The 15441-nt window shown below is 34.6% G+C and overlaps 1 protein-coding gene across 1 annotated transcript in view; it reads right to left on the reverse strand.

The window, feature by feature from the left end:
• Window positions 1-15441, reverse strand: part of DPY19L2 (dpy-19 like 2) — a gene marked incomplete at both ends in the record, with an annotated part of 86897 nt that overhangs the window by 33610 nt on the left and 37846 nt on the right. The window contains 3 exons of the mRNA XM_080819083.1: window positions 5215-5295; window positions 9876-9935; window positions 15251-15337. Of these exons, the coding sequence (XP_080675209.1) occupies window positions 5215-5295; window positions 9876-9935; window positions 15251-15337 (228 nt within the window). The remainder of the gene's footprint in view (window positions 1-5214; window positions 5296-9875; window positions 9936-15250; window positions 15338-15441) is intronic.

Consider the following 15441-nt stretch of genomic DNA (forward strand, 5'->3'; position numbering starts at 1 on the left):
TGAACATCAAAAGAAAGTTGGCGTGGCAATCCTTTTATCAGATAAATTAGACTTGAAGCCAAAGACTATAATAAGAGATGAGGAAGGACACTATATCATACTCAAAGGGTCTGTCCAACAAGAAGATCTAACAATTTTAAATATCTATGCCCCTAACATGGGAGCAGCCAACTATATAAACCAATAAATAACAAAATCAAAGAAACACATTGACAATAATACAATAATAGTAGGGGACTTTAACACCCCCCTCAATGAAACGGACAGATCATCCAAGCAAAAGATCAACAAGGAAATAAAGATCTTAAATGACACACTGGACCAGATGGACATCACAGATATATTCAGAACATTCCAGCCCAAAGCAACAGAATACACATTCTTCTCTAGTGCACGTGGAACATTCTCCAGAATAGATCACATCCTGGGTCACAAATCAGGTCTCAACAAGTACAAAAAGACTGGGATGATTCCCTGAATATTGTCAGACCACAAAGCTCTGAAGCTAGAACTCAATCACAAGAGGAAAGTTGGAAAGAACCCAAATACATGTAGGCTAAAGAGCATCCTACTAAAGAATGAATGGGTCAAACAGGAAATTAAAGAAGAATTGAAAAAATTCATGGAGACAAATGATAATGAAAATACAACTATTCAAAATCTATGTGACACAGCAAAGGCAGTGCTGAGAGGAAAACATATAGCAATACAAGCCTTTCTCAAGAAACAAGAAAGGTCTCAAACACACAGCCTAACCCTACACCTAAAGGAGCTGGAGAAAGAACAGCAAAGAAAGACTAAACCCAGCAGGAGAAAAGAAATAATAAAGATCAGAGCAGAAATCAGTGAAATGGAAACCAAAAACAAACAAACAAACAAAAAAAAACCCCAAAAACCAAAAAACAAAACAAAACAAACAGTGGAACAAATCAACGAAACTAGGAGCTGATTCTTTGAAAGAATTAATAAGATTGATAAGCCCCTGGCCAGACTTATCAAAAAGAAAAGAGAAAGAACCCAAATAAATAAAATCATGAATGAAAGAGGAGAGATCACAACCAACACCAAAGAAATACAAACAATTATAAGAACATATCATGAGCTACGATACACCAGCAAATTTGACAATCTGGAAGAAGTAGTATAAACTACCAAAACTGAACCAGGAAGAAATAGAAAACCTGAACACACCCATAACCAGTAAGGAGATTGAAACAGTCATCAAAAATCTCCCTACAAACAAGAGCCCAGGAACAGATGGCTTCCCAGGGGAATTCTACCAAACATTTAAAGAAGAATTAATACCTATTCTCTTGAAACTGTTCCAAAAAATAGAAATGAAAGGAAAACTTCCAAACTCATTTTATGAGGCCAGCATTACCTTGGTCCCAAAACCAGACAAAGACTCCATCAAAAAAGAGAATTATAGACCAATATCCTTGATGAACATAGATGCGAAAATTCTCACCAAAATACTAGCCAATAGGATCCAACAGTACATTAAAAGGATTATCCACCACGACCAAGTGGGATTTATTCCTGGGCTGCAAGTTTGGTTCAACATCAACAAATCAATCAATGTGATACAATACATTAATAAAAGAAAGGACAAGAACCATATGATACTCTTGGTAGAAGCTGAAAAAGCATTTGACAAAGTACAGCATCCTTTCTTGATCAAAACTCTTTAAAGTGTAGGGATAGAGGGTATATTTCTCAAAATCATCAAAGCCATCCATGAAAAACCCACAGCAAAAATCATTCTCAATGGAGAAAAACTGAAAGCTTTTCCACTAAGGTCAGGAACACGGCAGGGATGTCCATTATCACCACTGCTATTCCACATAGTACTAGAAGTCCTAGCCTCTGCAATCAGACAAAAAGACATTAAAGGCATCCAAATCGACAAAGAAGAAGTCAAACTATCACTCTTTGTAGATTATATGATACTTTACGTGGAAAACCCAAAAGACTCCATTCCAAATCTGCTAGAACTCGTACAGGAATTCAGTAAAGTGTCAGGATATAAAATCAATGCACAGAAATAAGTTGCATTTCTATACACCAACAAGACATAAGAAAGAGAAATTAAGGAGTCGATCCCATTTACAATTGCACCCAAAACCATAAGATATCTAGGAATAAACCTAACCAAGAGGCAAAGAATCTGTACCAGAAAACTATAAAGTACTCATGGAAGAAATTGAGAAAGACACAAAGAAATGGAAAAATGTTCCATGTTCATGGATTGGAAGAACAAATATTGTGAAAATGTCTATGCTACCTTAAGCAATCTACACGTTTAATGCAATCCCTATCAAAATCCCATCCATTTTTTTCAAAGAAGTGGAACAAATAATCCTAAAATTTATATGGAACCAGAAAAGATCTTGAATAGCCAGAGGAATGTTGAAAAAGAAAGCCAAAGTTGGTGGCATCACAATTCCAGACTTCAAGTTTTATTACAAAGCCGTCATCAAGACAGTATTGGACTGGCACAAAAACAGACACATAGATCAATGGAACAGAACAGAGAGCCCAGAAATAGACCCTCAACTCTATGGTTAACTAATATTTGACAAAGCAGGAAAGAATATACGGAAAAAAGACAGTCTCTTCAACAAATGGTGTTGGGAAAATTGGACAGCCACATGCAGAAAAATGAAACTGGGTCATTTCCTTACACCACACACAAAAATAGACTCAAAATGGATGAAGGACCTCAATGAGAGAAAGAAATCCATCAAAATCCTTGAGGAGAACACAGGCAGCAACCTCTTCAACCTCAGCCACAACAACTTCTTCCTAGAAACATGGCCAAAGGCAAAGGAAGCAAGGGCAAAAATGAACTCTTGGGACTTCATCAAGATCCAAAGCTTTTGCACAGCAAAAAAGACAGTCAACAAAACCAAAAGAGAACTGACAGAATGGGAGAAGATATTTGCAAATGATGTATCAAATAAAGGGCTAGTATCCAAAATCTATAAAGAGCTTTTCAAACTCAACACCCAAAGAACAAATAATCCAATCAGAAATGGGCAGAGAACATGAACAGATATCTCTGCAAAGAAAACATCCATATGGCCAAAAGACACATGAAAAAGTGCTCCACATCACTTGGCATCAGGGAAATACAAATCAAAACCACAATGAGATACCACCTCACACCAGTCAGAATGGCTAAAATTAACAAGTCAGGCAATGACAGATGCTGGAGAGGATGCGGAGAAAGGGGAACCCTCCTACACATTGGTGGGAATGCCAGCTGGTACAGCCACTCTGGAAAACAGCATGGAGGCTCCTCAAAAAGTTGAAAATAGAGCTACCCTACGACTCAGCAATCGCACTACTGGGTATTTACCCTAAAGATACAAATGTAGTGATCCGAAGGGGCACGTGCACCCAAATGTTTACAGCAGCAATGTCCACAATAGCTAAACTATGGAAAGAACTTAGATGTCCATCAAAAGATGAATGGATAAATAAGATGTGGTATATATATATAATGGAATACTATGCAGCCATCAAAAGAAATGAAATCTTGTCATTTGCAATGATGTGGATGGACCTAGAGGGTATTATGCTAAGCAAAATAAGTCAATCAGAGAAAGACAATTATCAGATGATCTCCCTGATATGAGGAATTTGAGAGGCAAAGTGGGGGGATTTGGAGGATAGGGAGGGAAAAAATGAGACAAGATGGGATCGGGAGGGAAACAAACCATGAGAGACTCTTAGTCTCACAAAACAAGCTGAGGGTTGCTGGTGGGGAAGGGAGTATGGAGATGGTGGTTGGGTTACGGACATTGGGGAGGGTATGTGCTATGGTGAGTGCTGTGAAGTGTATAAGCATGATGATCCATAGACCTGTACCCCTGGGGCTAATAATACATTATATGTTAATATTTTTTTAAAAAGACTATAGAAAAATAAAAGAGAGAGAGTACCAAGAATGTGAGTGTATGTGTGTGGGAGTGTGAGTGTGTGTGTAAGATTTGTAATCAGTTGGGTGACAATGTGGAGCAAGGCAGAAAAGAAAACCATAGACCAAATCAACATAAATAACTTAGGAGGCTTCAGTAAAGTTTATCATAAAATGTACAACCCCTACAGAATGAAAAGTTAGGAACAGAAAGGCAAAGAAAAAAGGAAAATGTGTCAGACATACCAGAGAACAGCAGCAACAAAAAAACCCTAATGAATCATCATGCAGAGATAGCAATAAATGATGAATAAATCCTTACATTTTGAAATTTTATTTAACCTCAACATGCGCATAAGCTCAGTTCTCTTGGAGTGAGAGCACTTTACCATTCAGTGAGTAAATAACATAATCTCTGGTTAAAGGTGAAGAAATATCAGCATTACACAGGTTCCTAACTGGATAGTACCAGATGAAGTGCATTCCAGAGTAGGTTACTGTATGATACACTCATGTACACTCATATCCAAACAGTAAGTGTCAAGAATCAAAAGTAAATTCCTGCACTGTTTTCTGTTCACCTGAACTGATTAGCTAAGTAGGGGCTTTGGTTTGACAAAGGCTATTCTGTAAGACATTGGCTTTAAAACACACACCACACATGAGGGATAGGTCCATATATTTTCCAGAAGCTGTAAAGATAAAGAACTTTTAACATTTCCCATTTTCCTTTTATACTACAAGAAAACTTTAAAAATATCAAGTCACATCTTAATTTTAGTCTGTAATTATACATATATAAAACGACATTGAGATTGTAAGAGTTTTATATTTCAAAGCAGAGTACAGACTTCTCATATGTTAACATTTCCAATAAATGTACAACTTATTATTTTAAACAAATGATTTTTTAAAAGATTTTAAAGTAATTTACACACCCAACGTGGGCCTTGAACCCATCTTCCCAACAAGAGTTGCACACTCTACTGAGTGAGCCAGCCAGATGCCCCTATTTGTATTTTAACTGAAATACAAACACATAACTACTTAAGATATTATTAATATTTTTCCTGGATAGCTAAGTCAGCATTTATTGATAGTTTTTTCTTAGTGGGTTGAAAAGATCATTGAACTGCATGGTTTTATTACTGACTCAGCCAATAAATGCCCCTAGGTTTTTGAGGAAGGCACTTAATCTCTATAAAATAAAAAGGTAAAAATAGATGGTTTCAAAGTTCTCATCTATCTACATATTTGCAGGAATTTTTATGCTTTAACTAGAAAGTACTTACATGATCTGAAACACCTAAGATTTTTGATGTCAGAAATTTCAAAATAATTGTTCCACACAACCAAGCACAACCTTGAATCAGCTAGAAAATAAAATTGTAATACAAAAATTAAAAATGACCCAGTTAAAATATTTAATTATATCAACAAATGTTACAGGAAAATTTTAATCATGTAAAGAATATTAATGATGAGGTCTAAAAAAAGAAAATTCTGTTTATAAAGGCAAAGAACTAGAAGAGATGACACTGTTATAAAATATGTAACAACTCTAGAGTACTACAAATTCTAAAGGAATATTTTTAAAGTTGTTTCTTTTCAATTTCTGTGAAAAAAGGAGCTATATGCATGTTTCCAAATATTATTTCCTAGCTAAAGTTCTTTTTTCAAAAAATAGGACTAAATTATAAAAAATTCTTCTATCAGTCTTTTGGAAATATATCCCTCTTCAAGAAAGGAAAATTTGAAAACTTAAGCTTTTATTTTAAAGAGAGAAATAGAAACTAAAACTTATGTGGGGTTCTGTTTATTTTTTATTTGTTTTTTGGTTAACCTTGATTAGAAAGAGCACAAGTATGGACTTCTAGATAACCTGAGGAAAATTATAGTGGCCTAAATCCTAATCTTTCCACACTTATCCAACAAGTAGAACAATGCAACCACAAATATTAAAAACAGGTAACAGTACAACTTCAAATTACCTGTAAATAGAAAGAAACACCATATATAGCAAAGTTGAAACTCAAGTCCTGATCTAAGCCTTTGTAGAGAATGAGGGCTCTCAAAACCATATGGAAGAGGAAAGAGGGAAATGAGGGGTCCCAAACTGAGCTTAAATAACTTTAGAAAGAGAAAGTCCACCTTATGTGTGAGAAGACTGGAGAATGGGCTATAGGGCAGGGACTTCAAGAGTTCAGTATAAAAATACTGATCCCAGAAAGGCATTACTTCTGGAAAGAGAGGAAGGGGAAAGAAAAAGAGAGAAACCCTCTAGGATAAAGTGTGGGAAAGGAAGTAAGCAAGAAGGGAGAATTAAGTATCTAGAAAAATAAATGGGTATCAAACAAAAGACAATCACTACTGTCACTAAAAGATGAATGAAGGAAGTTATTGTTAATTGATAAAACCACATTTTGTTACATTAACAAAAAAGGCTGCACCTGGATTAGAAAACATCTGCTCTAACCACAAAATAATAAGGTGAAAGAGGTCTATAATAGCTATAATATAGCTTCTATAAGAAGTTAAAAAAAATGAGTCAAGCATATCAGTTTATGATCTTTGCTCCAATAAATTAAAATCTCACAAAGCAGAAAAAATCTACAATACAGAATTAAAAGTTCTATTATATAAGCTCAAATAAGCATTCAGAGAGGTTAAAAAAAAAAGAACAAAAAATTTGAAAACTAAGGACAGAAATGGACCAACCCCCACCCCAAAATTGAGAATACTTAACTAAATATAGAAAATAAATGGAAGAAGAGGAGAAAACCATTGAAAAATGAAGACAATACCAAGGTAATAAAGGAGAAGAGATTCAGATAAAAATCCAAAAAGAGCACTGAGGACAGAAACCCCAGGGGAATAAAAATGAGATTAAAGAAGGTAGTAAAAGAATCAGAGAAAGTGGCAGAAACAGAGGACAGGCAATTTATTTACAATTAGAGTACCTGAAAAAGAAAAGCTACAATCCAAGAAAACTTCTTAGACATAAAAGACCTGAATTTACATTTGGAAAGGACCCACCATGTACTGAGGAAATTGATCAGTATGGTAAACTACCTCAAGATATTGCCTAGTAAAACTTAAAAATGAAGAAAAATTCCTTAACACTTCTAGTCACAAAGTCCCCATAACTTAGAAGGGCAAGAGAATTTGGTTTGCATCATATATGTTAAAAGAAACATAAAAGCACATCAACAGTATAGAAGCATTTTCAAGACACTCGAGAAAGTGGAAACCAGGAACTTCATATCTAACGCAACTATCATTCAGGTATAAAGATTATAGAAAACTAGTTTCAAGCATGCAATAATTGAGGAAATAATCTTCCTGAATATAGAAAGAAAGTTAAAAATTAAAGAGTACCATGTAATGAAATATGGAGAGAAATAGTAAATACAATAAAAATATACATAACATTTATGACATTAATAAAAATCTTTAAATTCTCACAAAGCAAGACCCTCTCTGTGCTGTACAAAGAGGTAGAGAAACAGATTCAAAGAGGTGACAAAGACAAGAATGACCAAAGCAAATAAGGAATCATAGTTTATAATTCTGTCATCACTAAAGTTCACACCAACAAGCATTAGATATAAAACATATTTTGACATTAAAGACACTTCATGAAGAAAATGTGTATGAACTTTTATCCACTGCAAAACAGTCTTTATAAAGCAGAAGTTACTAGACATACAAGGTGAAATAGAAACACACTAATACCTAAAGATTTAAATATACTTTTTCAATACAAGATAGGTCATGGACAAATAATACATAAAGCTGTAACAGAACAAATTTGTCTTAGTTTTCTTTCATCTGAGAATGTCTTTTATTTCCCCTACACTCTTAAAAGACACTTTCACTGGATGTGTAATTTGTGGATGACAATTCTTTCAGCATTTGACAAACATTATGCCATCTCCTTCTGGCTCCTTAGTTTCAGATGAGAAGGTTACCGTAATCCAAATCTGTTTTGCCTGATAGGTAACACATTGTTCTCCTCTGCCTAATTTTAAGATTTGTCTTTAATTTTCAGAAATTTAATTATGATGTGCCTTTGCGTGGATTTTGTTGGGTTTATCCTACTTGGGATTCACTGAGTTTCTTGACTCTGTAGATTTATGTCTTTTACCAAATTTGGAAAGTCTTCAGCCTTTACTTATTCAAAATTTTTTCAGTCTCACTCTCTTTTACCTCTCCTTGTGGAATTTCAATGATATGAATATTTAGATGTATGTGTGTATATGCATCTATCTGTCTGTCTATCAGCAAGGACAGAGCAGTAGCAATGAGGATACTCAGCATTCAGATCTGTGGTTTCTAAATACCATACAGAGTAAGATATGCAATATAATTTTTATTCCACAGGCATGAAAGAATTACTTAGGACTACAAAAGATTTGGGGGAGGAAGTTGCAAAAAAAAAGTGTCAGTTCACAAAACTTCTTTGCTTTACCTTTCTGTCTTTTATGGGAAAAAAAAAGGCATAAAAAGCCACAATATCCTTTGTATTATCTAGATGACTAACATGATTTCTTTTTTTTTTTAAAGATTTTATTTATTCGACAAGAGAGAGATCACAAGTAGGCAGAGAGGCAGGCAGAGAGAGTGAGGGGGAAGCAGGCTCCCCACTGAGCAGAGAGCCTGATGCAGGGCGTGATCCCAGGACCCTGGGACCATGACCCAAGCCGAAGGTGGAGGCTCAACCCACTGAGCCACTTAGGTGCCCCTTGTTTCTTCCTTTTGCAAAAGACTGACAATATCAATTATGTCAACTTCAAAATATAAAGGTAAGCTGAACATTAATTATATCTCAAATTTTTTCTCCTTAGATTTTTGTTCCTATGAAATTCTTGAGTTGAAAGCATAATTTTTTTACTCTTTCCAGTCTAAATTGTAAATACTTAAGACAATAAATTTTCTTCTTAGTACACCTTCAACACAATTCCCTAAATGTCTTTGTACACTGTTCTATTTGTTGTCATTTTTCAATAGTTTGTAATGGAAATTTTTATTTTCTTTTGAGTTCAGTTATTAAATGAGATCTTTGAATGTTCCATTGATTTCCTGGTTTAATCTTTTAAAATCATTAATTTTTCTGAAGTAAAAAAAAATCTAATAATTCAACTGCATGAATATCCCTACATTTTCATCATTAGGAATGGGAGAAAGCCTCCAGCAGTAACTGGCAACTGTCCATTTTGTTCTTGTGCATTCTGATTAGGAATCTACCTGATCTTACCATAACTTCTCTAGTTTTACCTTATTATTATATGTAATCACATAAATCTTTAACATAGGTTTTATTTTTTAATAGATATACATCTACATTAAAGACCAAGAGAAAAAAAGGAATGACATCTGTCCAATATTACAAGAATTAGTAATTGCAATGCCTACCTGATAATATACTTATTTTATTTGGGAACAAGACACACAAATATAGAGGTAACATGGGCCATCCATTTGCATATTTGGGAAGAAGTCAAAGAGATTAGGTAGTAGCTGAGTTGAAATAAGAAGGGGCTGGGAGACTGTAGGGAAAATGGTATAGGGACAAAAATAATAGTCTAAAGTAGGAAGCAGAAGAACAGACAGATGACAGATGCAGTGGAAAAAGAAAAGGGAAAGTGGGTTCAGGACTACAGACTGAGTTATTTTGAAGAGAAGGTTAGTAAATCTAAAGAGAGAAACTCAAAATTTAGAAAGCAAGGCAGTAAGGGTATAGCAAGATGAAAAGTAAAGAGAGGTGTGAGCATAGTGCTGAAATAAATGAACTCATTTCTTGATAATGACTTGTAGATGTTGCTATGAGCTATTTCTCTCCCTATGTGAGTAGGTATTGACCATAAGTCATTCAATTTTTAAGGTATATTGTCTATATTCAGTCCATAGAAAAACAGAGTTTGAAGAAATGGTTGAAACTATTGACTCTTACCCAAAAGTTGAGTTCAGACACTCCCAATCTTTGAATTTTATTTCTCTTTAGAATTATCACCTAAAATGCACATGATATAAAAAGAAACAATTAAATAAAATTGACATTTTACATGAATGATACATTTCAAAAAGTACACAGTGACCCACTCCCATCTTGGCTATCACCACCCATTTTCCTTCTTAATTGTTGATTTTTCAAAATTTGGACCTGGAAAATTTCCTTGTAGTGAGAGCTAAATGCTTTGTGTGCCAAAAAGTTGCTTTTAGAGTCAAGTTAATTCCTCACTGAGTTACTTGAGATGTCTTGTGTAAGTCAATCCTCTCAGGGTATAGATGGTATGCGGGAGGTGTGTCCATGCAAGGGTATATGTACGTCACCCATCAAAATTAGTGGTCTAAGTTAACATAAAAACCCTTTCTCTCTGAATTCCTAAATAAAATATTTTAAAATGCTTAAAATATGCCTAAGTGAACGTGTAAGAAAGAAAATGAATTTTCCAGGTGCCAGAGAAAAGAAGATGACTTTAAAAAACTGAAACAATTAGAAGAGAATATAGGGTAGTCTTAAAGGGGGGCAGCAGGATAAAGTTTTCACTATGGAATTGCACCAAAAGTAGAAAAGGGCTTGGGATTATGGAAGGTAAGAATGTGAACTTGAGACAGGCATAAGCTGGGGCCCTCCCAAACTATACCCTCAGTCCACCTGAGGTGCTATCAACTAAATGTTTATGTTCTACACCAAACATATGTGTTGAAACTCTAATCCTCAATGTGACATATGGGAAGGTGAAACCTTTGGGAAGTAATTAGACCATGAGGATGGAGCCCTCATGAAGAGGACTAGTGCTATTATAAGAAGAAATATGGGAGAGATGTCTCTCCACTATGTAAGGATACGGTGAAGGTATCTGCAAATCAAGAAAAGGGCCCTCACCAAGAACCAAATTGACTGGCACCCTGATCATGGACTTCCCAGACCCTAGAACTGTGAAAAATGAATTTCTGTGTAAGTTATCCAGTCTATAATATTTTTACTACAGCAGCCCAAACTGACAGACACTCAATTAGTAGGAGTACTCCTCCTACCATTGCTACAAGGTGACACAGTAGTTGTTTATTCTCAAGTTTGGGATGAAAAAAAAAAAAAAGCTTCCTATAAGAAACTGAAATCTTAGGCCTGTGTATTACATAGATTTTGAGTGGAATTTTGCATCATCTAGTTAGTTCAAGGTGAGCCAGGATTCCTGAACTTCCAACAACAGGAAAACATAAATGTACCAGATTATACATTGTAACACTATAAATACAAAATGTAGGCACAACCTACATGCCCAAACATCGAACAGTAGTTGAATTATCTATGGAACATCCACAGTGCAGTACTATGAAGCTATAAAAGGAATGAAGAAGAGCTCTGTGAAATTATATAGAATGATATCCAGGATAGATTGTTACATGATATCCACAACAGGCTGATAAACCAAAGTGCAGAATATAGTATGCTACTTTTCATGTAAATAAGAGGAAATATAATTTTAAAAATATGTAATATTTATTAGTACAAAAAAAGAAAATAAAAACAACTAAATGGGCAAACCAGAAAACCAATGAGATATCTTACAAGAAAGGTACAACCAAGGTGAAAAGAGAGGTGGAGAGAATGGGATAAGAAGAAATGGGAGGGAGTGACATTTTCTGAATATAGCTTTTTGTATATTTCTTATTCTTATAAACGTAATATTTTACCCCAAAAATAAATTATTAAAATCAATCAAGATGGAATTTCTCCTTCTTTTTTTTTAAAGATTTTATTTATTTATTTGACAGAGAAAGAGATCACAAGTAGGCAGAGAGGCAGGCAGAGAGAGAGGGGGAAGCAGGCTCCCCGCCAAGCAGAAAACCCCATTCGGGGCTTGATCCCAGGACCCTGAGATCAATATCTGAGCCAAAGACAGAGGCCCAACCCACTGAGCCACCCAGGAGCCCCAACGACATAAAGTTTTCTTTAAATTCAGATAGAAGTAGTAATAAAAATTAATAATCACGAAATTAATAATAGCAACATATGCTCCTAGGGTGCTTGATATGTGCCAGGTGCTATTGTTATGCCTTTGCATGTATTAACTCATTTAATCTTTCCACCAATGCTATGTGCTGGATGCTATTCTTGTCCCCATTTAACAGAGAGGGAAATTGAGGCACGGGATGGTTAAGAATAGCCTGAAATCACACAGCTACTAAATGGCAGAGCTGGAATTTGAACCCTGGCTATCTGGCATCAGAGTCCATGAGGTATCCCTCCTATTAGAAACTCAGTGTACAGAAATTCAATTTATAGACTTTAAGATCAGGGAATGAATTCAGCAAGCAGTGTACCTGCAGCAATCATGTGGATTTGATTTTTTTTTAAAGGTATGGAAAATGCTTTAATAAAGAAGAATTTGACTTTGTTATCTGCATATTGCCCAAACTTAGATGACTTTGAAGCCCTTTTTAAAAATTTATTTTTATTTCTTTTCAGTGTAACAGTATTCATTGTTTTTGCACCACATCCAGTGCTCCATGCAATACGTGCCCTCCCCAATACCCACCACCTGGTTCCCCCAACCTCCCACCCCCCTCCTCTTCAAAACCCTCAGGTTGTTTTTCAGTGTCCATAGTCTCTCATGGTTCTCCTTCCCTTCCAATTTCCCTCAATTCCCTTCTTCTCTCCATCTCCCCATGTCCTCCATGTTATTTGTTATGCTCCACAAATAAGTGAAACCATATGATAATTGGCTCTCTCTGCTTGACTTATTTCACTCAGCATAATCTCTTCCAGTCCCGTCCATGTTGCTACAAAAGTTGGGTATTCATCCTTTCTGATGGAGGCATAATACTCCATATTGTATATGGGAATTTCTGCTTCTGATCAAGTTGATATAACAAGAATTACACATACTCTCCCATCTGAAACAACTAAACCCAAACAAAATAGATTATAAAAGACTACTAGATGCTAACAAATTGGATTACATAGAAGAGATACGTTCCTAGAAGTATACAATCTACCAAGACAGAATCATAAAGAAACAGAAACTCTGAGCACCTATAACTAGTAAGGTGATTGAATAAAAACAAAAACAAAACAAAAAACTCCCAACAAAGAGAAGACCAGGACCAGATGGCTTTGCTTGTGAACTCCACCAGACATTTAAGGAAAAATTAGTGTCAACCCTTCTTGAACTGTTCCAAAAAACTTAGAAAGAGATAACATTTCCAAACATGTTTCATGAGGCCAGCATGACCCTGATACCAAAGCCAGACAAGGACACTACAAGAAAATTAACCTATAGACTAATATCCCTGGTGAACATAAATGCAAAAATTCTTAACAAAATACAAGCAAACCAGATTTAACAGCACACGTTAAAAGGATCATACACCATGATTAAGTGAGATTTATCTTGCAAGCAGGATGGTTCAACATATGCAAATCAATTAACCTAACATGCTACAATACCAGAATGAGGGATTAAAATCACAAGATCATCTCAATAGATGCAGGAAAACATTTGATGAAATTCAACATCCTATCACGATAAAAACTCTCAACAAACTAGGAATAGAGGAAAATTACCTTAACATAATAAGAGTCATATTTGAAAATCCCACAGCTAACATCATACTAAATGGTGAAAAACTGTAAGCTTTTACTCTAAGGTGAGGAAAAAGGCAAGAATGACAATTTTAATGATTTCTATTCAATATAGTACTGGAAGTCCTAGCTACAGCAATAAAGCAAGAAAAAGAAATAAAAGGCATAAAAATTGTAAAGGAAGATGTAAAATTCTCTCTCTCTGCAGAGGATGTGATCTTCTATGAAGAGAACACTAAATATCATACACACACACTATTAGAATTAACTTTTAAAAAGTAGCAGGATACAAAATCAACATACAAAAATATGTTGCATTTCTACACACTAACAACACTCTGAAAAGGAAATTAAGAAAACACTCCCACTTACAATAGCTTGAAAAAGAATAAAATATTAAGAATAAACTTAGCTAAAGGCATGAAAGACTTAATACACTGAACTACAAAACATTGCTGAAAGAAACTAAAGACACAAATGGAAAGACAGTATTTGTCTTTCTCTCTTATTTCATATAGCTTGATGGCATATTTGTCAAATAATAGTTGATTTATCAGTAGTTATTAGTAATAGTACTAAGTATACAAATCTTTTGTTTCATGTAGTTTCCTAGATGTGTGCTACACTTCAAAATAAAGTGTTTTCATAAAAAGAGGTAGATGATTCCAAGTTCTCTACTTTGTAAGGATAACAAAGCTTGATAAAATGTTGAAAATGTTTTTGAGGAAAAAGAAAAAGAAGACATTAGTTGGTATGAGGCCAAAGAAAAAAAAGGCTTGGGGAGCAAAATATTAAAATATAGGGACAATCTCAAGAGTCAGTCAATGCACCATACATGAAAAAGTGCCATATTTTGGTATTACTGTGGTTCATATCATTTCTGATCATTGTGGAAAGATAATATCTCAGAAACATTCTAGTGGAGGAAAACACTCCATGTTCTGTTTCATGAATATTAGAAGTGTGACTATAAAGCAATGAAACAATTTCGCTGAACCATCATTCCAAATACATATTCAAACGAGTGTTATCCCATGGAAGTAAGCCACATGAGTTACTTTATAGACTATATATAAAATATTGTTAGACTATATATATATTATTCTAATCACGTTGCCATTGCTCAAAACAGTTTGAAACTCCTTTTTCCAAACTGCCTTCAGAGATAATTTAGCTATGGTCAAGAAAATCAGTCTAATTACTGTCACACCATTTTCTGATCAAGATCTAGATTACCCAAGATCTAATCACCTACCTTGTTCACAAGGTTTTGGTCATTTCCAAAATTAAACCCACCCTTGAAAGATGAAGATTTGCCGCCAATGAAGATATTCAAAAGGATGTGCCATAGTCTGTGAAAGCATTTCAGAGGAGTTCCAAAAATGTTTTGGGAAATGGTAAATGTCATTGCAGTAACTATATAGTGTACTGAAGTGATGTAGAAGGAAATAACTAATTTTTATTATAAATTATGGCATAGTTTTAAAGTAAGTCTTTTTACCTTAAGATTTTTAAGAAATATTTACCTGGACATTACTTTAAAGAGAGAAACTTAATATTGTATTCATTTTTCAAGAATGAGAGAGAGAAAAAGCATTATTTGGGAAAAAGTTTTTCATGTGAGTAAATAATAATCAGGGAAGGGTACTATTTATTCTCCTAAACTTATATTACATGAGTAAACCTACTATATGACAGTTAAAAATAAAATCTTCATGAGCTTAGCAAACACTTACCAATGTCATTAACAAAGATGAAGAATAATAAGAAGATAAATACATTGGATTTCCAAACATCAAAACAAAACAAAGAAGAACTGAAACCTGCCAATTGAAGAAAGGAAATATGTTTTATTGTTATTAGATATATAGCATAACGCATACTTTGTCTACAGGCATAGTCATTTCTAATACAAACTTCATGTGCA

This window comes from Martes martes, assembly GCF_963455335.1.
Source record: "Martes martes genome assembly, chromosome: 11".
In the NCBI taxonomy this organism is placed as follows: Eukaryota; Metazoa; Chordata; class Mammalia; order Carnivora; family Mustelidae; genus Martes; species Martes martes.